At 49.6% G+C, this 25,201-nt stretch overlaps 1 protein-coding gene across 1 annotated transcript in view; it reads right to left on the bottom strand.

Annotated features, from left to right (window-relative positions):
• AKAP1 (A-kinase anchoring protein 1) overlaps positions 1-24,696 on the bottom strand; it is a 41,509-nt gene extending 16,813 nt beyond the window's left edge. The window contains exons 1-2 of the mRNA XM_037880309.2: positions 24,430-24,696; positions 593-2,321 (exon numbers count right to left, since the gene is read on the bottom strand). Of these exons, the coding sequence (XP_037736237.1) occupies positions 593-2,297 (1,705 nt within the window). The 5' untranslated portion in view covers positions 2,298-2,321; positions 24,430-24,696. The remainder of the gene's footprint in view (positions 1-592; positions 2,322-24,429) is intronic.
• Between the last annotated feature and the right edge of the window lie 505 nt (positions 24,697-25,201).

Below are 25,201 nucleotides of genomic sequence, written 5' to 3' on the forward strand. Positions count from 1 at the left end.
GACACGGATGACGCTGTCTTAGGACCTCAAGCAATGGCCCTGCTCCATCTGTCTGCATGTCCTCGCGTCTCAGAAACCGGCACGAGCGCAGCCCTTCGGTGAATGGTCCACACCGAAGGCAAGAGCCTAATGCTTACAGCCCAACAGATGCCGCCTGAACTCAAGCGGGAACAAACTTGCACTTTTGGGGCTCATGCTTGAAAGGTGCTGAGCTTCCTGGCCCCGATCCAACAAACACTGATTCCAATGGGACGGCTCGCGTGATTTAAGTTAATCATGCACTTAAATGCTTTGCTGGATGGGGGCCAGCATGCTGAGTTTCCTGGACACCATGTAGCTCACTACGGTTTTTCCTAGAGCTCCCATCACTGTGGGATGCAGGAGCTGGCAGCCTAGGGTGGGATCATTCTGTCCATCTGAGCATAAGACACATCTACTAACAACTTGGGTAGGATTTTTACCCATGAGCAGGCCCTCTGTATTGTGATGAGGGTTGGGGTTATGTCTGCTGAGCAGGACTTTTCAGTGCTGTACTAATGTACCTTCCCCCAGGTGTCTCGTGTGAGGCTCTCAAAGAGATGTGAACCCTTACCTCCCGAGTGATCTGCATCTGTCTCCGCTGTCCAGTGCTTCTCGTGTCTCAGATCTGCACCATCCCCTTTCAGCACCCCATTGCTGTATGGCACTTTGTCTTCCCCTAATATAGGGGTCTGAGGTTTCTCACTCTGTGCCACGTTCTGCTCTGCAGAAGTGTCCTGGATCACAGACATGCTCAGCAAGTCTGAATGCTGGCCTGATAGGAGAGAGAGTGACGTGCTTTGCAAGGGATCCTCGACATTCGTCCCATCTTCAGACGTACATGCGCTGCACCCAGAATCCTCCGTTACCGCATGCGATTCTTCCAACGATTCTCCATTGTTCATAACCAAAGTCCGGTTATCTCCTTGGGTTTCACTGTGCACAGGTTTCTTTGGCCGATGGTCTTTTGGGTCTACCTGCACTGGGTTAGATAAGCGCCCGTATTTCAAACAGCTGGAATACGACACGTAACGATGGAGTTTCTCTTCCGATAGGGGAACAGGTATCGTTGCAACATTCTCTGTGGTAACTGCTTCATTCCCCCTGCTAGATTCCACTGCAAGCATCTCATCGGATGAAATGCTCACTCTCTCCAGCGGTCTATCAACCCGGCTGACCGCAACTTGACAGATCCTACTGGACACGTCACTTACTGAACTAGACAGCACTTCCTCAGTAGCTGCCAAGATGACTTTGGAAATAATCTGTATGGCTGCTTGCTCAATTTTCTCAACTTCATCTTTGTCCAAACTCACTCCTCCAATTCTCTCTCTTTCCAAACCATCTCCTTTTGACTGCATATCCCTGTAGCACTTCTCTTCCCTTCCATGACATTTAGGCACAGTACTGACGGTCATCTCAGACACCTCCTCTTCCCCGGACAGGTCCGACCCAGCAGACTCTACACAATTATTCAGTAGCTTCCCAGCTACAGACTCTCTCTTCCAAGGGACAGTGCCCTCAACTTCCTTACCATCATCTTCATCTATAATGGCAGACTGGGCAGTGGCTGAATCCTCTGGTTCAGAGCCAAGGGCCGGCAGGCAGCCAGTGTTTGAGGACGTAGCCGCTGGGCACTGGATTTCCTTAGACGGATTCTCCAATGAATCGCGTGTCATATCTGCTTTACCACTTTCCCCAATCTTTCCCAAAGACTCCTGTACTGACTCTACCCCGGAACACGCCAATGGCTGCTGGTCTGGGGTTCCACTGAAAGCTGACTCCTGCTTGGTAACAAGCACAGCATTGTCACAGCACTCTACACTCTTCGGGGCTGAAGGGGGAGACACTTGTGCAAGGGACCCGGTTTCATCGCGAGACGCTGCTCTTTCCAGTTTTTCACTGTCGTCCTCAAACGTGCCCAATGCGACGGTCGTTATTGTGGTGGCAGGATGGTCCCTGGAGGAATCTAATCTCTGTTGAGCGTCACATGCCAGAGAGGGTGTCATTAACCCTACAGACAGCTGGGAAGTTAAGGTTTCATTCTCTGGGCAGTCCTCTTCAGAGGGCACAGGCAGTTCTTTAGTAGCATTTACTGCTTCTCTGGACAGAGGTTCCTTTATGGGAGGTCCAATCCTCTGATCTTCCACGCCAGCTAATGCTTGCCAGTCGCGATTGCTTGTACGCTCCTTTTTACGAGAAAAAAACCACCACCAACCAAAAAGTGCCAGCACTCCAGGTAAGGCGTACGGGAAGAAAGTGCGGAAGCGTAAAGCCATTTTAATGAGCCTCAGCAATTATACCTAGAGAGGGGAAAGAGAGAGAGATGTAACTAGCATTAAAAAAATAATATGATTCCTAAGAAAGAGAGAGAAGTTATATAGCGGAATTGTAATGGGATGGGAAAGGATAAGGGAGGGGTCAAGGTTCTGCAGATTCCTCGAATATTTATTTTGGGACAAATCTAGCTAGTTGTACTGACTGCTTTCAGTGTAGCCTAAACCTCTCTCTCTTCCCAAATCACTGGCTACTTTGATTAAAAGCAAAGCACTTCTGTCTAGCTAAAGGAACACCTCTGCTATGTCAGCACGGTCCAGCGCAGAGGGCCCTAGACTTGCAGTCAGGAGATCTGGACTCTATTTCAGCTTCTGCCACTGTGGGGCTTCATTACCTTGAACAAATCACTTCACCCCTTTGGGCCTGTGCCTCCCCTCCCACGCTTCACCTGTCTTGTCTATTTAAACCCGGCAGGGCAGGGACTGTCTCACTATGAGCATCCACTGCGCTGAGCACAACGGGGTCTAATCTCAGACTGGGCCTCCAGGAACAGCTGTAATGCAAATAAAAACAAGAAGGTAGGACAGCTCAAGTGGGTGCCAGCTATTTAATACCAAACGCCAGTATGTATCAGACCCTGCCCTTGCCTCGTCCAGTATGTTTTCCCACTCTGCCTTCTCTTGGCTCCATTTCCCCCCCCCCCCCCCCCCCAAGCACATCTCAGGTTTCCATCTGCTTAGGAGCTGCTGTCAAAAAGGAGCAGGGTGCTGAAATTTTGAAGCCACAATGTCTGAGTTGTTTCACAATGAATATGCCCATCCATAAACACACCACTGAAATATTAACTCAAGGAAACATGGGTACACGGTGAATATTCTCATTTGTACCATCGAAACACCCAGCTGCTTTGACACACAAGATTTAGTTCTGCAGTTCAGCAAGAAGACAGAACAGGACATTTAAGAAAACTGTTTTATCTCTCAATTAAAAATGGCAGAAAGAGTGCTTCTCTGTGTCTGTGCTTAACAGATCCCAAGTGCGCGGCCCAATCAGAAGTCACATCTAGATATTCCTCTGAAAAGCTTGTTCTCTGAAGTGAAAGCCAGCTGGTCTAAAAAACACAACACAGCTATTAAGAGCAGGCAACCCAGCCCCTCACCTAGGACCTTACTGCCATTACTTATGACAAAGTTAGATTCATTGGAGGTGGAAGTACTACGCTTGCTCACATACCCGAATCTACAAATGCTTTAAGACACCCAACTCCCTAACCGGTCACAGTACGCAGGATATCACAACACATGGGATAGGGACACCTGGCATTCCGCACATCGAGCATTTCCAGAAACTTATGAGTCCTTCTACCCCTTGTGCTAATCAGCTGATTTGCAAGTTAAGCAAGACACATGTTGACACCCCTCCTTCCCTACTCTTCTCGGTCTATAGCTGGGTCTTTGCCTGAAGGATGCAGCTACATAATGCAAGAACTGAAACAAGTCAATCAGCTCACCGTTTTAATTATGGCAAATTGGTTTTAGAGAAACCAACCCACAAGAGAATGAGTAGGACCTACAATATTAGATGAGCATGACTATGGGAGGATGGTTGAGTGGTCTACATGGCCAGGGCACGTTACACTGCCTTGTAGCTCAAGGATGTCAGAGATATCATTAGTCATGGGCTGCAGGGGATTGGCTCCAAACATGCAAGAGTCATTTGGGCTTAGAAATCCAACCTTAATGTTTGACTGGCTTAGACAGAAGGAAAGAACAGGTTTAAGTTTTGCAGATATGTGCACTAGAGGATTACAGCCTGCAGATAACCCCCCCAAGAGATTTGTGTTACACAGACTACAGCATGCCCTGGGGGAGGGGGAGGAATACTGGAGATAGTTTTACTGGTTCTAGAAACCAGTTTCCACAATGCCATTCAATTAAAGTGATTGGTATTCAGGCAGCCCACTGGAAGCAAAGAGTTTCAGGAATATTGGGCTTCTTGAAGGAGATGGAGTCATACAGATTCCCCGGCTGGTTAATTTAACACTGCCATATTGTAGATATTCAGTCAACAAGCCTTTCTAAACCACTGGATTTCAAAATGTGGAAGCAAAGGCTGCTAACAAAGTCCATGCTGTCAGAGGAGAAGCCCTGCTTTATCACTGAGGCCAAGAGTTTGCTCCTACCAGAAGATCAGCATGGCTAACAGGAACCTCTAGAGGTCTGGTAGCAAGGGTTAAAGCCACAGTTTAAAACAAGAGTTTCCACAAAGGATATAAACTCTCATGCTTTAAAACTTGAATCAATCTCTAATGGAGTTCAGGGTTTCCTAAGGGCAGGTTATTTCCTAACCTGGGTTTCACGCACCTTTGTCTAGAGCATCGGGTACTGGGCATTGTCAGAGACAGGATAGCTAAGTAGAGCATTGGTCTGATCCAGCATGGAAATTCCTAAGTATTTTCCACATCTACTTAACATTTTCAGACTGGTAGTTCACTGACATTCGAACACAAAGCAGGTTATTTAACTGGAGAAGGGAAAAAACCCTTACACCCTCAAATAGCTTTATTTTAGTTATACGTATCTTTCCTCCCACCTCCCATCAGACTGTAGGAATAAATCCCTTTAGGAATAAATGTAGAGCAGGAATCCGAATCTCTCTGACTGGGTTCTCCTTGCTGACATCTTAAAAAAACCCCAAACACAATGCCCTAGGGCTCCTGTGAGGCTGGCCTGCTTGGTGATGAGTCAGCGCTCAGATAAGACTGAAAAAGCCAAAGGAGATTTCCTTTGTGTCACAAGGAAACGCTCCTCTGGAAGTCTGGTTACAGCTTGGTTTATGAATAAATTAGCAGGAAATATAGTATCACTCCATGCCCCTGAAGGAGAATTGATGCTTTGGAGGTTAACATTTGAAGACAGTGTTTTGGGGGGAGGGAGGAGCGTAAAAGTTTCATTATCCTGTCTCAACAGGGCCTGAGATTAGGCTGGGGACAGTACAGCTTTTTCTTTTTTTAAAATTACCTGCTATATTTAGTTACATTAGTGACATGAGACTGATTTAAAGGGACAAAAATCAAGGCAACTCCAAGCATCCCTAATTCACCTCCTGAGCCTAAGAGCAGGCATAAGCCACCTACACCTCCTGGAAGCATGGATTTCTTGCCACAGCCAAGTGGACTGAGGCCAAAGCAATAATAAGATCTCCGTGCATCCTGACTTTTATCTAAGTTACAGCCTTTCTATCATTAAGAAGGGGGTCAGGAAGGAGAAACAAATTTAGTTGGGATGTCACCAGCAAGAGACACGCCTCCTCAAGACCTCCACTCTGCAAACTGGCTGGCTCCGAGTTTTGGCACTGGGATACAGAGTCTCTTGCCTCTGGGTCACTGGTTTAAACCAGTAGCAGCCAAGAGCTGTCGCTAGCTGATAGCCGTTTGGTGGCTCCAAGTGTCATGCATTGGTGGCCTCAGCCTGCTTCCAGAAGACAAGCGTCCGCCCCACCAACAAAGAGACACCCCAGTCACTGAAGTGTCAGTGACAAGGCCAGTATGCGGGAAAGCAGCTCCCCTCTAGCCCTAGAGGTAGTGCCTCCAGGTCAAGTTTAAAGCACCATGTGGGCAGGAGGGAAAGTCACTCTGCTCTTTCTGAGAAGGGACCCGGGACATCAGCCTCCTGGGCTACAGACCATCTTTTACTAGCACTGCATTCAGCTATTTCCGTAGCGCATTGTTTGGATGTTGTGCGCACACCCCATGGCAGGAATCCAGGAAACGTTTTCTGCTGAGCTAGATACAGCATCGGTTAATTACAGTATTTTTTTTATTTTTTTTTAAAGGGTTACTTTTGAGAGTAGGAGAGGCTTAGGAGTGTGCTTTCATGTCTATAAAGAGAAACCGGTAAGCAAGAAGGCATGGGGAGGGTTGCCTCCTATTCCCCGCATCAGAATGCTACTTGGAGAAAGGCAGACTCCGCTCTGGATTCGTTTCAGCACATTAACAAATTTCAAGGTCATGTGAGTGGCTAATCCACTCTGCTGCATTCACGGCAGGGTCATGGCGCTTCCCCCGCCCCTGCCTGCTGTTAAGGCAGAGAGGCTGCTGAGCTGGGATCACAACATGGGTATCTAGGGAGACACTGAATGGCCCTTTCAGCCAGTCAGTCCCTCAGCTGTGGCGCTGCAAAGCCCTGCCAGATATTCTCGCTAAAGGAGTGCCCTTCCTTGGAAGTTCTACGCTGAACCACTCCCTCCAGCACCATGATTTACCTTAATCCGTGCAGCAAATTTAAGTTGACATAAACAGCTTTGACATTCCAAGCGACTCACCACCTCAGGCCTGCAAAAAAACCAAAACCCCCACAAGTCCCTGCCCTCTCCCTACAGGTTGCTCAGTTATAAAAGGATACTACAGAGATTAGGGCAATTCTTCCTGGCCTGAGCAGGATGCAGTTTGTTTTTTACCATCCCTTCTCTCTTCAATTCCTTTAGCAGCTTGGACAGGGAGCCAGCTTCCTCCCACTGTAATACTGCGGGGTGGCCTGCCAACCAGGGACACTGCACAACGATTCAGACAATCTGCTCCCTTTCTAGCTACTTTACACTGCCAGGGTCTGGTGAGCCAGACCTGGACTTGAACTTAAGTCCCCAGGGGGAAGCCTGTGATGCTTCCTAACTCCTCCTTCCAAACGCCCCTCTGTAAGGCACCTGTATTACTTGAGGTGTGTGCTTAACTCAAGTAAATGAAGACAAGGCGGCTTGTAGTTTTCACACAAGTTAACACATCAAGTTAAAGACCGGAGGGGAGCCAAGGGTTTGCTAATTCAAGTGAAAGTTACCAACTGCCTTTTCTTAGCTAACAGGATAAAACCCTAGGGAACCCCTTTCCCCCATCCCCAGTGAAGACAAGGCTTTAGGGTTTCAAACTGGACAGCAGTCTTGCGCTGTCCCTATAAAACTATCTTAACTTTCCCTAAGAAGATCTCTTTAAAAAGCTTTCAGCCCATGGCGATCCTGCTGCTTAGGGTGTAGCCAAGTAGTGCCTCTTATTCTTCTGACTTTTTGCAGAGCTGAGCCGCCGCTTTCTCCTTTGCTCCACTTTCTGATTCGAGGCCTCGTGACTTCATGCCAGACACTTACAGTCCAAAGAGAGACTCATGCCACATGCTTCGACTGTCACACTGTTCCTTTGCCAATGTTGTTTGAGTTATAAAAAGGCAGGGCGGACATGCCTTTCCTTAACAGACAAAAATCTACACAGCTGGAAGGTGGGGCTGGCTAAATCATTGTCCATTACAACAATACTGCCTAGCTGCAGAGCGTTCTCACACTGTACCCTTGCATGGAGCAGGATTTAAAGCGTGACAAGGTCTCTTTAGCTACATTAAGAACTTTTATCTAGACAGACCCCAGAAGTCTCTGCCAATGAGAGACAGAAGTAAACACTTTTTACAGGGACTGTAAAGTTCATTACAGTGGGAATGGCTCGCGTTGCTTAATAACTGGCGTTTTACCTCCTTTTTAGAAGCACATACTTTCTTGAACTAGAGAAGAGGAAAACACCATGGCAGTCTCTACTGGCCATGTTCATTCTCACTCTGAACTGGAAAAGAGTTGGGTGTTAATGTAAGCACAAGGAACAGATTATTCAAAAGCGACTAGTGATTTGGGGAGTTAGACGCTTTAAAGGGGCCCGGTTTTTAAAAAACACAGAGCACCTCACAGTGATGCTAAGAAGGTAAATACATTAAAGTTGTAAGGTCCTCAGATACTCTGATAATCAGGCCCTTTTGAAGTAGCAAGTTAGACAAAATCACCAGCCACTTCAAAAAAAAAAAAAAAAAAAAATTTGGTCCAGGATTTCCAAGACACTTTCCATGCCATGAAGTTATACTGAGAACTTCTTTATCCAAGCTCACAACCGGAGACTGGTTAGGATTTCAGTTGGATTTTCCTACTGTACAATCCCTGCCTTTGCCTCCGCAGTTAGGACACTATTATCATCACGAAGTGACACTCAGGAGACCGAGACAATGAACCCTACAATGCCTTTTTTTTTTTATTCCAAACCACTGAAGCACAAGTGACTACAGACATCAATTAAGCAGCACAGTAACATCTCCACTATGTCGAGCCGCTGTGGTAAGTGCTTCCTTCAATTACATAAGAGATTCTTTTGTAGAACTAGCTGCACGCGTTGTACCTGCCTGATTTAAGCTACAAACCTCATGGGCAGGGGGAGAAAGAGAGAAACCACAGTGGCTCCCGGGTTGCCCAGCACAGCTTGATTAGCAGGACTTACTCTGCTGAAGATAAGATGTTCCAGCTAACCAGCCAACATCACATCTTTTCAAGCTGTAGATTCACATTCTGCAGGCTCAAATAACCTTTTTTTTTTTTTAAAAAAAAATCATTAAAAAAATAAGTTTCAGGCTTTTAGTTTTTCCATGCACTTTTTAAGTAGAAAGGATAAAGACTCCATACTCTTCGGAAGAAAAGTTCAAGCTTCTGCTGTACAGCACAATAGTGCATGGTCATCAGTCCGTGAAATTCATTTGCTGTGTGCTTAAGTTATGTATTATAATTAAATGTAGAACCACCACACAAGCTGCCTCTGGGGTGTACCACAAGCCTAAATTAAAGCGCTGTTACATATTCTTGCATAAGTACGTCCCCAGTGAGCCTTCCTGATTAAACCGACTGCCCTATTAGCCCATTCCCTATGAAGTGGGCCCAACTGCACAAGCACAAAACAGTGCCCTGCAATTCTGCACTGCTTTGTGACAGCAGCAACAGCTGCAGGGAAAACATCCTGAGCACAAGGCCTCGTAAATCAGACTCCTAAAAATACAAGTGTTGTGGTAGAGCACATTGATATTTTCGTCATTTCAGTGACTCGGGAGCTTAACTGGTCAGTGATTTTTCATTCACAGTGGGACTACTGCTTTAGCAAACGTTCCCTGCGAAGATGTGCACTTTCATTGTCATGCCGTTAGTTTCAGTGAGAGCCGTCTGCTGGCCCTCGGGTTAAACCAGAGTAACGAGGGACCCAAGTTTTCCTAGTCTAGAGAATTCTATAAAAGACACTGGCTCCACACAAAATAGAACCAGGCATTTAAACACCGAGTTGGCCAGGTGACAATAACACCAACAGATGTCACCTTAAATAGACAGTGAAGGAAGAATTTGGTGCCCTGAGTCTTGTTTGCCAGCTGTGATGCACAAGCAATTCACTTTTAACTCCTCAGCAGAAGAGTGGGTTTGCTGGACCATGGGGGCTGGGCATGTAAACAAACATTGTCCTATCTTAAAGAATAAGTCGAGGACCACAAACTCATTCCACTTGCTTATGTCAGGGTCTCAGACATGATTAATGTTTTAAGTTGCGCTGCTCCCTAGCCAGAACAAACACTCCTTCGTATACACATCCTTATATGGCTTGAAATGTTAACAGTACAAGGTTTACGGGCAGGCCAGAGAATTCAGTCTTAAGGTTTGAGAAGGAGAAACCCAGCAAAAGTTTACTCCAGCTGATTTTCAAAGCTTCCCTTAACCAGCCTCCTTCAAACTTTACAAATCATCGTTTGTTTTTAAATGGGTCACCCAAGAGCCTCAATAGCTGCAGACTTCGGAATAAGGTTCTGGAGAACTGCTACTGTGTTCATTCTCTGCCTCGCAACACTTAGTACTCAGAGCTCTTTCCATCACAGCATTTTATGGACATTAATGTTCCATAACGCGGGGGCAGGGAAACTGAGGCACAGACAGATTAAGCGACTGGCCTTGGTCACAAAGCAAGTTAGCCACAGGGCTGGAAACAGAACCCAGATCTCCTGAATGAGTCCCATGCTTCATTGGCAAGGTGACACGCCTCCCTATAAAATGAATAATTATATTATTGCCTAGTGCTGCAGTGTTGGAGATGCGGAATACACCAGTGGAGAAATAGTATTGTCCGGGTGAAGGAGTGCTGGACAGGACTGGCACAGTTACACTAAACTGGCTCACATGGGCTCTTGAAATTTTCCACACTAAAAATAGCCAACAGCACATGCTCTGCCTTAAAAGCCACACAGGAACAGCAGATGACAAAATCTAATGGAGGGGCCTTCAGTCCTCACAGTTGCTAAGAGTAAATTAAGACAACAAGACTGACTAATACAAAGAAGTAGCCATCAGAAAAACTTCAGCCCAGCCCCACTTCAGTGTCAGGGAGTTATAGTTCCCTTAGAAGATCAAAGCATGAGATGGAGCTAGGCATTTGTACCAACCCTTTCTCTGGGTACCCAGGATAGATGTATGGCTTACAGCAGGGGTAATCAATAGGCGGATCCCAGGCCAAATCCGGACCGCCAGATGCTTCTGAACGGACTGTGAAGTCTTTTACTTATTATCATTACTGTTATTATTTGTGTATTATTTTTTCCAGTGTATGGACCTTAACCAAAAATAACTTATTACTCCTGGCTTACAGGGACCATCTGTATATTCAAATTCTCACAGGAAGTACTGCCTAACCTCTGCTTTCAGAGGCACATAACCACAACATTGCTAAGGCAGGCTAAACACTGAGGGGCAAGCAATCCCATGCAGGCAGGCAGCACAAGAAACTGGCCAGAGGACAATCAAGAGAAGGACGAGGTGCTAACACAGGCATCTGTAGCATCCCTGGATTCAGGTTGCAACATCACCTTGAATTATGCCTTCCCTCTGAACCCCAAACTACAGAATCAGTTGCAGAATGCCCACCTCCTTCAGGACTCGTCTCCCAATCCCACCTGCCCCTGTTCTAGTACATCCCCCTACATACAGTTAAAGCGAAAAGACATCCCGAGTTGTGAGCTCATAAAACACGAGTTGACAACCTAACAAAATTCAGGGGGAGGAAAGGCCAGGGCAGATAAGACCTCAGACTAGGGGATTTAAAAAAGAAAATAAATTGCACTCAGATGAACCTCTCAATTTTACCTGAATGTAAAAGAGTTAGAATCAGAATTCAAATCTCTCTGGAGCACCAAAGATTGCTGCTTCACATTCACTTTAATCCCCAAATCTTAGTACAAGCAGAACAGGGCCGCAAGAGACATTCCCTCACCGTTCCTTTGCCAAAACCTTGTTAACATGAAGTGTGCGGCAAAGCCAACAAGAGTGTTCAGATTGTGAAGAATAATCAACACATCACAGCACCTTCCATCCAACAATCAGCGTGCTCTGTGAAGAAGAAACCTCCAAACCCTTGAAGTAGGTAAGAATTATCAAACCTATTTTTCAGAGGAAGAAACTGAGGCACAGAGAAGTGAAGGGACTTGGCCTAGTGTAACACACTAAACCAGCATCTCGGAGCTGGAATTGGACCCTACAGGTACCAGCGCAGTCCTGTGTTTAGCAATAAAGCTGGCCACCTAAAAGCCCTTCTTATCTCATTTGATGCCGCACGCCTCAGGGGCTGATCATATCACATCCCGCGCCCTTCATCTGCATTTAAATCTGCTACACTGGTATATATGGCTGTATTAAAATGCAGTTTCACAGTCGTAGTCATGTTTCAGGAGGATCTCTCCCCATTTGGGAGTTCAGCCTGGTCTACACGTAAGTTAGATCAACATCGGTAGGTGCTCAGGAATGTGAAAAATTCACACCACTGAGAGCCACAGTTACGCCAACCTAACCCGCAGCGTAGACACAGGTACGTTGATGGGAGAATGCTTCTGTCGACCTAGCTACCGCTGCACAGAGAGGTGGATTAACCGCAGTGATGGGAAAACCCCTTCCATCACTGTAGGCAGTGTCTACACTACAGCGGCATAGCTGCCAGACAGTAGAAGGGGTGCTGTAGCACCCATAGTGTAGACATGGCCCCAGCTGTCACAGCATCAGCACTTCTGAATTAGGACTGTGCGCACCACTTTCAGGCCAGAGCAGAGGGGCTCAGAGCAGTTTCTTAAAGACATCTGAAAAAAGTGAGGGTTTAAAGCAAGGGAAGGCAAACTTTTTGGGCCGAGGGCCACATCTGGGTGGGGAAATTGTATGCAGGGCCGGGGCATGGAGTTGGAGTGCGGGAGGCAGTGTGTGTGTGTGGGGGGGTGCGGTGTGGAGGAACAGGCTCAGGGCAAGGGATTGGGGCAGAGGAAGGGTGCGGGGTGTAGGCGGGGGCTCAGGGCAAGGAGTTGGGGTGCAGGAGAGGTGCGACAGGGGGCTCAGGGCAAGGAGTTGGGGTGCAGGAGAGGTGCGAGGTGGAGGCAGGGGGCTCAGGGCAGGGAGTTGGGGGGCGGGGTGCAGGAGGGGTTCAGGCTCCAGCCCAGTGCTGCTTACCTAAAGTGGCTCCGGGGTGGCAACAGCGTGCACCGGGGCCAGAGCAGGCTCCCTGCATGCCTGCCCTGGCCCCACACTGCGCTGCACCAGGAAGCGGCCAGCACCACGTCCCTGCGCAGCCCCTGGAGACTGGGCCAGGGGAAGGGGGGGGGCAGGAGAGGCTCCGCACCCTGCCCTTGCCACACCTCCAGGTACCTCCCCCAAAGTTCCCATTGGCTGCGGTTCCCCATTCCCAGCCAATGGGAGCTGCGGTGGCGGTGCCTAGAGGCAAGGGCAATGCAGAGAGCCCTCTGTCCCCCCCCCTTTTCTCCCTCCCCCCCGGGCTGCAGGGACATGGTGCCGGCTGCTTCTGAGAGTGGCGTGGGGCCCGCGGCACCATGGGGGACAGTCCTGCAGGCTGGATCTAAACCCCTGAGGGGCTGGATCCGGCCCGTAGTTTGCCCACCCCGGTTTAAAGTGAAGTGTCAGCGTAGCCCAAATGCAGCTTTGCGGCAAGTGTCTTTACCAGCCACAAAGCTTACACATGTGCAAATGGCACCCCAGGAACATTAACCCTTTCACCACTTACTTGCTACAGCATGCCCTGCTCGTGTGTGGATGCAACCACATCAGTGAGTGGACTCCTCCACCTATGCAATAACCTCATAATTCACACACTCGTTAACATTAACCCCATCATAGCACCAGGCTCCCTCCTGCTCTACCGATTGTATTACCTTCCTACCCCTTTATCGAGGTCCCTATTTCATCCAATCTCATCAGATTGCTTCATTATTTACAACTCCCTCATTCGCTCAACTCAGCTGGTGACTCAGAGCCACTCTGGTCGTTACATGAAAGGGCAATATAGATAATTCCTCAGTGCTTTAGCCAGAGCTATTGTGGCAGGTGTTTTTAGGATCACGAGCTCCTTTAACAGGAGTGAATCTGAAAGACACACCCCTCCATGACTCCCAACATGTGCGGCCATTAATTTGCCAGCTACTTTGTTTAGAACCTATGTGGAACACACCTAAAACAAAAGCGCTGCAGTGGGTCAGCCGGAATTTTCTCCAGTTTCCAGGTGACGAAGCCCAGGTCTATTCTACACACTTGCTTTGATATAACGACGTCGCTCAGGGGTGTGAAAAATCCACACCCGTAGACGACGGTTATACTGATCTTAAACCCCGTGTAGACAGCGCTATGTCTGCAGGAGAACTTCTCCCGTTAATATAGCTACCGCCTCTCAGAGGTGGAGTAACTAAGCCAATGGGTCCGTCAGCTGAGAGCGTCTTCATCAAAGCACTACAGCCAGGAAGATGCTGCATTTGTAGGGTAGACTTGCCCTAAGCAAGCTGAGCCCAGACATACGCAAACCATTTTATCTTTGGCGTTCTGCATTCTCTGTAACTTCATTAGGGGGAAAACCTCGAAGAAACTGCTTGATTCCAGAGTACTCCAGTTTTAGGCAGGTGCCTTACCTGGGGAATGAAAGTCCCCCCTCAGACTGGAGGGGGCTAGCCCAGGACTGCACCCTCCAACGGCCTTACTTAGCCTGTGAGCTGGTGCCACCCCTCTGCACAGATTCTTGACCAGCGGATCCAAGTCCAAAGGGCTTCCTCCCTCTTCTATACTGGCTTAGCTTTGGAACAAAGCCATTGCAGAGGCTCCAGACATGGCTGTTCCACTTATGTCCCTACTCAAGACTACTGCAGGCCTTCTGCTGCCTGAAGGGCCTCGGGCTTCTTTAGGAGGATGAACACCAGACTACATCACAGCAGTGACAGCTAGCTACAGTTTGGTAAGAGATCCCTGCTTGGGACTGGACGCCATGACCACCGCAATCAATGACCGATGAAGAGAGACATTAGATCACTCGGGTTAGCAAGATGTCCCATATTTGAGGGCACAGGCCTAAACTGTTAAAGCCAAGTGGACACTGCAGAGGATTTGAGCAAAGCTAGCTCCTGATGGCGGGCTGGGGTGTGGGCAATGAGAAAGACCAAGATTGTCGGAGTGACATTAAATACACATTTCCATACTTTACAAGTTTAAAAAAACCACCACCAAATCACAGCAAGACAGAATTTCCTGGCGAGTTTGTTTTGTAACTGCAGTCTCCAGCCCACAGCCTCTAACAGATAAGGCTGTAATTAGGGACTTGTCTTCACATACAGTGCTTCTCCGGTCGGCATAGTTAATCCATCTCCTTAAGAGGCAGTACTTGCGTCCTGTCAACATAGCGCGGTCTACACAGATTTTCCACACTCCTGAGCCACGTAGTTATACCGATATAAGTCTCTAGCATAGACCTGGCCTACAGATCACAATTTAACTCCACGTTAAAGTGCTTTGCAAGAGATTAAGGCGACGGCATTGTGCTTGGCACCTAGCAGCTTACACAGGTTAAAAAGCATTGCTTTACCAGTATTGCTAACAACTCTTTAAGATAAACTATTTCTAAAACCCACCACTCACGCCGTTTCTTTTGGTGCTTCCATTCAGCCTGGAGAAGAGTCGTCAGTTTCCAGTACTGATGCACTTGGCTTGCTCCTTGCCCCACCTAAGCTCTGCCATTGACTTTGATGGATGCTGGTTCAGGCAGGCACTCAAGGTACTACAATGTTTAGTTTACACACAGGAGAATGGTTTAAACAAATAACTTCTCAAGGAAGTCAAACACGTGTCTATTGTATCAGCTTCCACAAACAGAATGTGGGTCTGCATGGGTACGTACACACTACACCCAACTTTGGAAACCTTTCAGTCTCTGCAGTGCACTTTGCCCCTACTGTGCAAATAAAGCCTGAAGAATAAAAGCAAAATAGGAAGAGGAAAGCATACTGCACAACATTCAGGGAGCAGAACACCAGCACAAGATGCTCCCTCACCCCGCACTCAAATGTTGGGAAGGGATGCTGCAGGAGGCCTTGATCACAAGTGGCAGCCTTGCTAGGCAAACAGGTATCTGCAAAGAGCAACATCAACATCAAGAGCTACTTAGCATACGCACTGCACAGCAACAAGTCCTTGACAAACAGCTATGTGAAAAAACACTCAACTAAGCCCCTTCAGAAGAGAAAAGGCTAAAAGCGGCACTTTGCTCTCTGAAAGCTGCACTGCAGGAAAGTGGGAAGAGGACACCAACCATGTCAAGTGCTTGTGGAAACGCAAGCGTGCTGTATTCGTGCAGGCTATGAAGAGGAAGCAAACGTCACAGTATCTAACAAAGAGACTGAACAATGGAGAGGATGACAACTTGTAGAGGGAACAGGTTCCTTGCAGGAAGTAACATTCCACGCTTCAGAGATCTAATCAGCAAGGGATGGGCTCTGCTGTTATTACTTGTATTATGGTAGCACTACAGGCCTCACCCCAGATTGGGGTCCCGCTGTACTAGGTGCTGTACAGACACATAGTAGGACACTGCCTACCCTGAGATGCTTGCAATCTACATGAGTAAGATGAAGGCAAGGAGAAAAAGTATTATCACACCCATTTTACAGACAGGGAAGTTGAGGCATGAAGCAATTATGCAATTGCCTACAGTCACACAGGAAGTCTGTGGAAGCGCCAGATCTCTTGAATACCGGGCCCACATGTTAGCCATAAGGCCATCCTTTCACCCTGCAGAGTGCTGGACACCCTCACCTCCTGTGAAAGATTACTAGTTACGTTCCAACAAAAAACCAACATCTCAGTGGACAAAGTGCTAGGGAGGGTTGAAAGCTCCAGTGAAGTCCACAGCACAACTCCCATTTACTTCAATGGGGTCCAGAATTCCAAAGCATATCAAGTATATCACATTTAAAAATGTTGTCCCTTTAAGAGAAGGTTTCACAGACACAGTACTAATGGGAATACATTTTCAACTCTTTAAGAGGTTCCAGGGACATGCCAAGTTGCTAATTCACAAACAGCACCTATGGAACACAAGGGACACGCATAAGCAACCCATGTGGATCACAAGACTACTGCTATTTAGCAATTGGAAATCACATTCATTTCTACTAGATGTTACATTTCTCAGCTGTACAGCCAGGAAGGGCAGCTCAGCACTGGTGGTAGCAGAGGTTAAAGGTAGTCTCATGTCCCACCTGTTCAGATCTGTTCTTTGAGGAACGGTTTGGATCAGTCACCAAAAGGCAAGTTCAAACCTTGCTAATGGTGACGCATGGCCCCTTAAAGGAGTACCCATCTTCTGTACACAGCAGGAAATTTTGCTGTGGCAGTGAAAAATTAAACAGAACCTACATAATGGAACGTAATAAGGCCCAGGGTTTTTTTGTTTGTTTGTTTGTTTTTTAAATCATTGTCAAAAACACATATGAAAAATAGCATAAGTTTTCAGAAGCAACTAGTGATTTGGGGCATCTCAATTTCCAGGCTCCCTACATGAGACAAGTTAAAAGGGGCTCATTCGTGGTAAGTGCTGAGCACCCACACTGAAAATCTGGATCCTGTCTCAAGATGGGCACCTCACATCACTAGTCACTTTTGAAATTTTAATTGGCTGTATTACTGAGAAGTGTCATAGAATGATTACAGGTAGACCAGCAGTTATTAATAGAAAGTCTAGAAGGTAGTGCTTCAAGTCTAATTATTTCATTACTAGTGGCGATTGTTAAGAGTCCTTCAGGGTACACATTACAATCCTGTTTATCTGTGAGTTTTAGAGATGTCAAAAATACCTTGATAAGTAAATTGTCTCAAGTAAATAGGATGAAATTCAATAAAGACAAATGCAAATTACTCCACTTAGGAAGGAACAATCAGTTGCACACATCCAAAATGGGAAATGATTGCCTAGGAAGGAGTACTGTGGAAAGAGGTCTAGGGGTCATCGTGGACCACAAGCTAAATATGAGTCAACAGTGTAACACTATTGGAAAAAAAAAGAGAACGTCATTCTGGGATGTATTAGCAAAAGTGTTGTAAGCAAGACACAAGAAGTAATTTTTCCGCTCTACTCCGCGCCGATTAGGTCTCAACCGGCGTATTGTGTCCAGTTCTGGGCGCCACGTTTCAGGAAAGATGTGGACAAACTGGAGAAAGTCCAGAGAAGACCAACAAAAATTATTAAAGGTCTAGAAAACATGACCTATGAGGGAAGACTGAAAAAACTGGGTTTTAGTCTGGAGAAGAGAAGACTGAGAAGAGACATGATAACAGTTTTCAAGTACATGAAAGGTTGCTACAAGGAGGAGGGAGAAAAATTGTTCTCCTTAACATCCGAGGATAGGACAAGAAGCAATGGGCTTACATTGCAGCAAGGGAGATTTAAGTTGGACATTAGAAACTTCCTAACTGTCAGGGTGGTTAAGCACGGGAATACATTGCCTAGGTAGGTTGCAGAATCTCCATCATTGGAGATTTTTAAGAACAGGTTAGACAAACATCTGTCAGGCATGGTCTAGAAGATCAGTGGTTCTCAACCTACTTAACATTGTGGGCCGCAGTGTCTCGCTAAACCCCGTGACAAACCTCTGTGTCCAGCAACCCCTGCCCAGAGGCCCCTCCAAAGAGCGGAGCCAGGAGCAGAGCCCCAAGCACGGGACCAGGATCCTGCCACGCACAGGGCTGGGCAGCCAGGACCCAGACATTTTTTTTTTTTTTTTTTTTTTTAAAGCTGGGCCACATCTGTGTGCTAATTGGGCCACATGTGGCCCGCAGGTTGAGAAGCACTGGTCTAGATCATCCTGCCTTGAGTGAAGGGGGCTGGACTAGAAGACCTCTCGAGGTCCCATCCAGTCCTATGATTCCATAAGAAGAAACCATTACAGAGTTGAAATCTTTGTGATGCACCAAATACCTACAGAATCAAAATGTTAAAGGAAAAAGGGTGTCCAGAAAGGCTTGGGACTGACTCTTTTATATCTTTGCTCAGAACCCAGCACAATGGAGCTCTGGGTTTTCATTGGGACAATAGCTATATTGTAGTAGAGCCAACAGGCCAAGGTCTTATTGTGCCAGATGCTGTACAAACATAGTAAATAGTCCCAGCCCCCAGAAGCTTATCCAATCAAACTGGCCACCTGGAGCCAACACCAGAAACAGAACGGACATGGAGTCCGAGATCTCCTTCAACTCATCAAAGCCAAAGGAGAGGCATAGCATTGGCAATAGTGACTGGTTGGGAGGAAGCCTGCCCTGATGCTGCCTGTGCTAAGATTACAGATTTCAGTCTCCAGGGCTGCCGTCCTGACCCATTCATGAGCTTCAGAACCATGTGAGAATTTTTAAAAGCATGACAAAGAAACGCATCAATAGTGCTCAACAACACAACACAGGAAATGAAAACTGCTCTTCACCTATCTAGAGACCGAGAGGGTTGGTGCCGGGATAGGAAGTGGTATCTTGAAATCTGTAGACTGGAGTAGATGATAGTGAGGAGATGCAGCAATTTCCTGCAATATCTTTGGGAGATCTTGCTGTGATACGGTTAGGTATCATTGTGGGCCAGGGCCTGTATGGAATTCCCTGGGGGAGGGTGACCAGAGCCCTCCAGGAACTAAGAACAGAGCGGGGTGATTAGGCAAATTCACTCAGGTTGTAACACCTCCAGAGAAGCACCACCCACTGGAAAGGCTCACATATGCTAGGGTCAAACTAGATTCTCCAGAGACAGAACTTTTGGATAAAGAGCCTAAATTTAATCTGCTTCAGGGCCTCTCTTCTGATCCAGCCAACAAGCAGAACCTTCTGCAGGGTGCCCCCCCCAATCCGTAGGGAAGGGGTGGAAGGACCAATGCCTGCCAGAGGTTGGAACTGGGGTGACAAGGATCATAGTAACCTAGTCGCAGAACCATGGACAGAACTAAGTGTTGGTCTACACTTAAAAGTTAGGTCAACACAGCAACAATTCACAATCCTGAGTGCTGTAGCTATGCAACCTCACCCCAGGTGATGCAGACCAATGGTTCTCAAACTGTGGGTCAGGACCCCAAAGTGGGTTGCGACCCTGTTTTAATGGGATCACCAGGGCTGACAAACTGCTGGGGCCTGGGGCCAGAACCAATGTCTGAGCCCCACCGCCCAGGGCCAAAACCCAAGCCCTGCCACTCCAGGTCAAAGCCAAGGCCCAAGGGCTTCAGCCCTGGGTTACAGGCCCCCTGCCTGGGGCAGAAGCCCTTGGGCTTCAGTTCTGGCCCTACCAGGCTTTGGAATAACCCCCCCACACACACACACACCCCGCCATCCCCGAGGCAGCAGGGCTTGGGTAGGCTCAGGCTTCAGTCCCCCCTCCTGGGGTCGTGTAGTAATTTTTGTCATCAGAAGGGGGTTGCGGTGCAATGAAGTTTGAAAACCCCTGAAGCAGACGCAGCTAGGTCGATTCCATAGCCGCTCGGAGAGGTGGATTACCTGCAGAGATGGAAAACCCCTTTCTGTTGCAATAGGAAACATACATTACAGGCACTACAGAGACATAGCTGCAGCATCCATCATGTAGACATGTCCTTGGAACTCCCAGCTCTTAATCCCTTGCTTTAACTGCCCAAACGCATTCTCTACTGAGGAAAAGGCAGACTGTCCTCCTGGAGCAACCCTGCCATGCCCCAGCAGGTCATATGCTTTCTTTCCCATTTCACTCTGCAAGCTTGCATGGCTGTAACTCTGTAGATCATTCACAGACGCAAAACAAACAGGAGAAATGTGAAGTTAGCATCTTTGCTACCACTTTCCTCAGCAACAAGTCCTTTCCTTTCCTTTCCCCGAGACAAAGTTCACAGCATTCTGATAACACCTAGCAGGTGTTAGAATGGCAGCATAAAGTCAGCCAAGCCCAAGAAACACTGAAAGTCAAAGCATGTAAGTTACTTTCATTTGGCTGTCCTTGACTCTTCCTTAACAATATGGCCTATGGTGCAGCACACCTATCCTTTGCTATTTCATATCACTATGGATTGGTTGGTGTGAACATTTCCTGTGGAGGGAAGGATGGGAAGAGACTCCCCAATTACACATGCTACAGATACCGTGTCTTCTCTACTGAGAAGGGCAGCGGCTTCCTACACTTTGCAAAACTGCCATGAACAGTTTATCATTCCAGGCACAAGTCTACTTGTTCAAAGCTCATGACGACACTGGAAAAAACTCCAGTTCATATTTTTACTTGTGAGTTGAAAGAAACATGCCAAGCAGGCTAATAAAATAGTCTGCTTGACTGTGCTACAATATAATTCCTCTCTTTCTCACTGCATCCTCTAGCTACATATTGGCCTTATAAGCAGGTAAAGGTTGTACCAGAGTGAGAAGAGTTAGGTAATTATAGTTTGTTTACCCTCTGGTAGTGCCTAGAGGGCCCCATTATGCTGGGTGCTGTACAAACAAATGAGACAGGCTAGTCTGCACTAGTAAATCCACACCTAACACTTCTGTCAACCCTCACTTTCATTTTCAAGTTGTTGCAACAGGGCTCCCAACCGACATGAAATCACATCCAGCCCTGACTCTCACAGGACTCTTGGTCTGTACAACAATGTGTTTCTGAGAGTCTACAGCTAGTATTTCCTCAACAAAACATGAAGAGCTAGGACTTCAGTGGAATTAACTACTGTCTTTAACTGGCTTAACACGCAGACACTGAGCAATTAAAGATTCCCTCTGTATATTACAGAAATAGATCTACACAGTGGCAGGAAACTCTGAATCCAGCATCTAAGACAGCTATGGCATGTTGCAGCTCAACTGATTTTCATCTACCTACCCACCAGTTTTACAGATCAGAGACTAATGTAGTTTACACCACAGCATTCCAGCTGCCTTTTAACAAATTATTGTAGCTCTGCAATGATTTAAAACAAAAACCCACACTATTATTTACTCACATATGAATCAGTTCTCAAGGAGACCAGAGGGTAAATCCTGACTAATGAATCCAATGGGAATTTTACCATTGACTTCAATGGGGTCAGGATTTCACCCCCGATTTCTTTTGGCCATGCTCAGTTTAAAGGAGGTTGTTTTTTGGCTTTCAGTGGGAAGTATCTCCATGTGCTCTGGCCTAGTGCACGTCTCATTTCATTTGTGCACACTGCAAGTCTGAGCAGGGAAGACTTGTTTCTTTTTCTTAAAAAGAAAAGGAGGACTTGTGGCACCTTAGAGACTAGCCAATTTATTTGAGCATAAGCTTTCGTGAGCTACAGCTCGCTTCATCGGATGCACCGATGAAGCGAGCTGTAGCTCACGAAAGCTTATGCTCAAATAAATTAGTTAGTCTCTAAGGTGCCACAAGTCCTCCTTTTCTTTTTGCGAATACAGACTAACACGGCTGCTACTCTGAAACCTTCTTTTTCTTAAAGGAGCAAACCCAAAAGCCGTTGGTCAACAGCCATCGATGAAGCCACGCTAAGCAAGACCTCACTGGGATTGCACACTGATTCCTTCCCCTAATTTAAGCATCAACAAGCCAGACGGCGTGGGTTAGAAAGCTGGGTCACATCTACAAGAGCAGCAGGTACATGCCTGCCCAGTCACTCATCTTCCCTAAATAAGGCTGCACCAGGAGACCCAGAAGCACTCCTTTTCAGGTTGAAACAAGTACAGGGAGCTGATCTGGCACCAAAGGAGCCCGAGCCAAGTGCACAGACTTGGCAAGGAGAAGACGAGTGACGTTCCTAAAGTTACCATTTAACACCAGCCCCTGCTCAGGAGCAGGAGAAGGGTGACCTACAGCAGTTGTTCAGAACAAGGGAACGAACTACTAAGCTGTCTGCTAGCTAGGCCTGCTGTGGCGCTCAGGTTGCTTGCAGCGCGCTACCTGGTCCAGTCTGGGTCTACATGACCTTTGAAAGAGTAAACCTATAGGAGGGTGAGTGACCTTGGGAAAAAGGAGTTCAGGCCATTTCTCTGCAAATCCCAACAGGTGAGGGGTCAAGAAAGCATCTTGATGCCCTCTAGCTCCCAGAGATCAAGGCAGGGACTGTAAGGGGAGGCTCTCTCATCCTAACCTTTTAAAGAGGCATTGCCAGCCCCTTTCATGGTCACAGGTATGCAATCCCACATAGAAGGCGCATAAATAGCAAGGTTCAGGGGGTCACTATACACACAGCCTGTTAGGGGGTGGGGGTTTCAAACCTGACAGCAACCTCACCCTCTTAGAGTGAAATAAAGACAGTTAAGAATACACCCTCGGTATAACAATGCCAGACTCACTGACAACCCAGCTGCCTGGGTGGGAAACTTGCACCATGCAATTAACTCTCAGCACCAGTACACCATGCAATCATGCTACCTCCTGCCCCATTTACAGTGGAAAAGCCAAACCTGCTGCAAATAGTCCAGAAAAGGAAAAGCCAAGCAACCCCCACACGGACAGAGGGGAATGGGAACAACCAGGCATCACCCATTCCCCTCCCTTTCAGTATGTATGTGGGGAAGATTAGGAACAGGGGTGCCATGGGGAAAAAGAGCTATTTAATGCCCCTTATAGGCACCATGCTGGCCAGTAAGGGCTGATCAGCTGGGGGAAAAGCTGCCAAAACCAACAGGGGACACATTAGCAACAAGCCAGAGACCCTGGAGCTCTAGGGGGCTGCACTCCCAAGAGTGGGGAGACATACAGCAGAATCGGACGGTATATCGGGGGGAGAGGTCCCAAGTGGGCAGTGGGGAAGGGGTGACCCCGGGGGGGGGGGGGGGGGGGGAGACTGACTGGCAGCACACGGGGAAGGGGTGACCCCAGGCCGGGGGAAGGGGGGGGGGGCTGACTGGCAGCACACAGGGAAGGGGTGACCCCGGGCCTGGGGGGGGCTGACTGGCAGCACACGGGGCAGCGGGGAAGGGGTGACCCCGGGCAGGGGGGACTGACTGGCAGCACACGGGGAAGGGGTGACCCCAGGCCTGGGGGAGGAGGGGGAGCTGACTGGCAGCACACGGGGCAGCGGGGAAGGGGTGACCCCGGGCAGGGGGGACTGACTGGCAGCACACGGGGAAGGGGTGACCCCAGGCCGGGGGAAGGGGGGGGGCTGACTCGCAGCACACGGGGCAGTGGGGAAGGGGTGACCCCAGGGGCAGGGGGGACTGACTGGCAGCACACGGGGAAGGGGTGACCCCAGGCGGGAGGGAGGGGGAAGCTGACTCGCAGCACACGGAGCAGTGGGGAAGGGGTGACCCCGGGGGGAGGGAGGGGACTGACTGGCAGCACACGGGGAAGGGGTGACCCCAGGCCTGGGGGAGGAGGGGGAGCTGACTCGCAGCACACGGGGCAGCGGGGAAGGGGTGACCCCGGGCAGGGGGGACTGACTGGCAGCACACGGGGAAGGGGTGACCCCAGGCCTGGGGCGGGGGGGTAGCTGACTCGCAGCACACGGGGAAGGGGTGACCCCGGGTAGGGGGGACTGACTGGCAGCACACGGGGAAGGGGTGACCCCAGGCGGGAGGGAGGGGGGAGCTGACTCGCAGCACACGGAGCAGCGGGGAAGGGGTGACCCCGGGGGGAGGGAGGGGACTGACTGGCAGCACACGGGGAAGGGGTGACCCCAGGCCGGGGGGAGGGGGGGGCTGACTCGCAGCACACGGGGCAGCGGGGAAGGGGTGACCCCGGGCAGGGGGGACTGACTGGCAGCACACGGGGAAGGGGTGACCCCAGGCCGGGGGGAGGGGGGGGGCTGACTCGCAGCACACGGGGCAGTGGGGAAGGGGTGACCCCGGGGGGGGGGGGGCTCCCTCTCGAGAGCTGACAGCTGCCCTCCCACGCCGGCGCCTGCCCATCACCGCTCGGCGGCTGAGCCCCCGCAGCTCCCAGCCCGGCCCGCTGCACCGGACGGGGAGCCCAGCCCAGCCCGGCCCACTCCCACCCCATCACCGCCCGGAGAACGCGGCGGCGCGGCCCAGCCCGATACTCACGATCCGTCCGGTGCTCGCCGCCCCCGGTGCAGAGCCCTAGTGCGCACCGTGCCCAGCCCCCCCCCGGCCGCTCCCCGCGAGCCGCGCTGTCCCCACGTGCTGCCCGACCGGGCCCCCTGCGAACACTGAGACATTCAACCGATACACGACGGCCCGCACGCCCCGCCCCCTGCGCGAGACAGCCACAGCTCGCGAGACCTGCCCGCCGGCGAGCGCCTCTCCTGCCCCGACGCCACGGGCCGGGGAGGCAGCTGCGCATGCGCCTTTCGAACCCACCTCGCCCGCCCCAAGGGTACAGCGGAGAGGGGAGAGAGAGAGAGCACGTGGAGGAAGCCTAAGATCCTGCCCCTCCGCCCCCCCCCGGCCCCGATCCTGCCCCCTCGTCCCCCCCCAGCACCGGATCCTGCTCCTCCGCCCCCCCCGGCCCCGATCCTGCCCCCTCTTCCAGCCCCGGATCCTGTCCCCCCCGGCCCCGATCCTGCCCCCTCGTCCCTCCCCCAGCCCCGGATCCTGCTCCTCCGCCACCCCCGGCCCCGATCCTGCCCCCTCTTCCAGCCCCGGATCCTGCCCCGCCGGCCCCGATCCTGCCCCCTCTTCCTCCCCAGCCCCGGATCCTGCTCCTCCGTCCCCCCCGGCCCCGATCCTGCCCCCTCGTCCCCCCCGCGGCCCCGGATCCTGCCCCGCCGGCCCCGATCCTGCCCCCTCTTTCTCCCCAGCACCGGATCCTGCTCCTCCGCCCCCCCCGGCCCCGATCCTGCCCCCTCGTCCCTCC

Source organism: Chelonia mydas, chromosome 17 (genome assembly GCF_015237465.2).
Source record: "Chelonia mydas isolate rCheMyd1 chromosome 17, rCheMyd1.pri.v2, whole genome shotgun sequence".
In the NCBI taxonomy this organism is placed as follows: Eukaryota; Metazoa; Chordata; order Testudines; family Cheloniidae; genus Chelonia; species Chelonia mydas.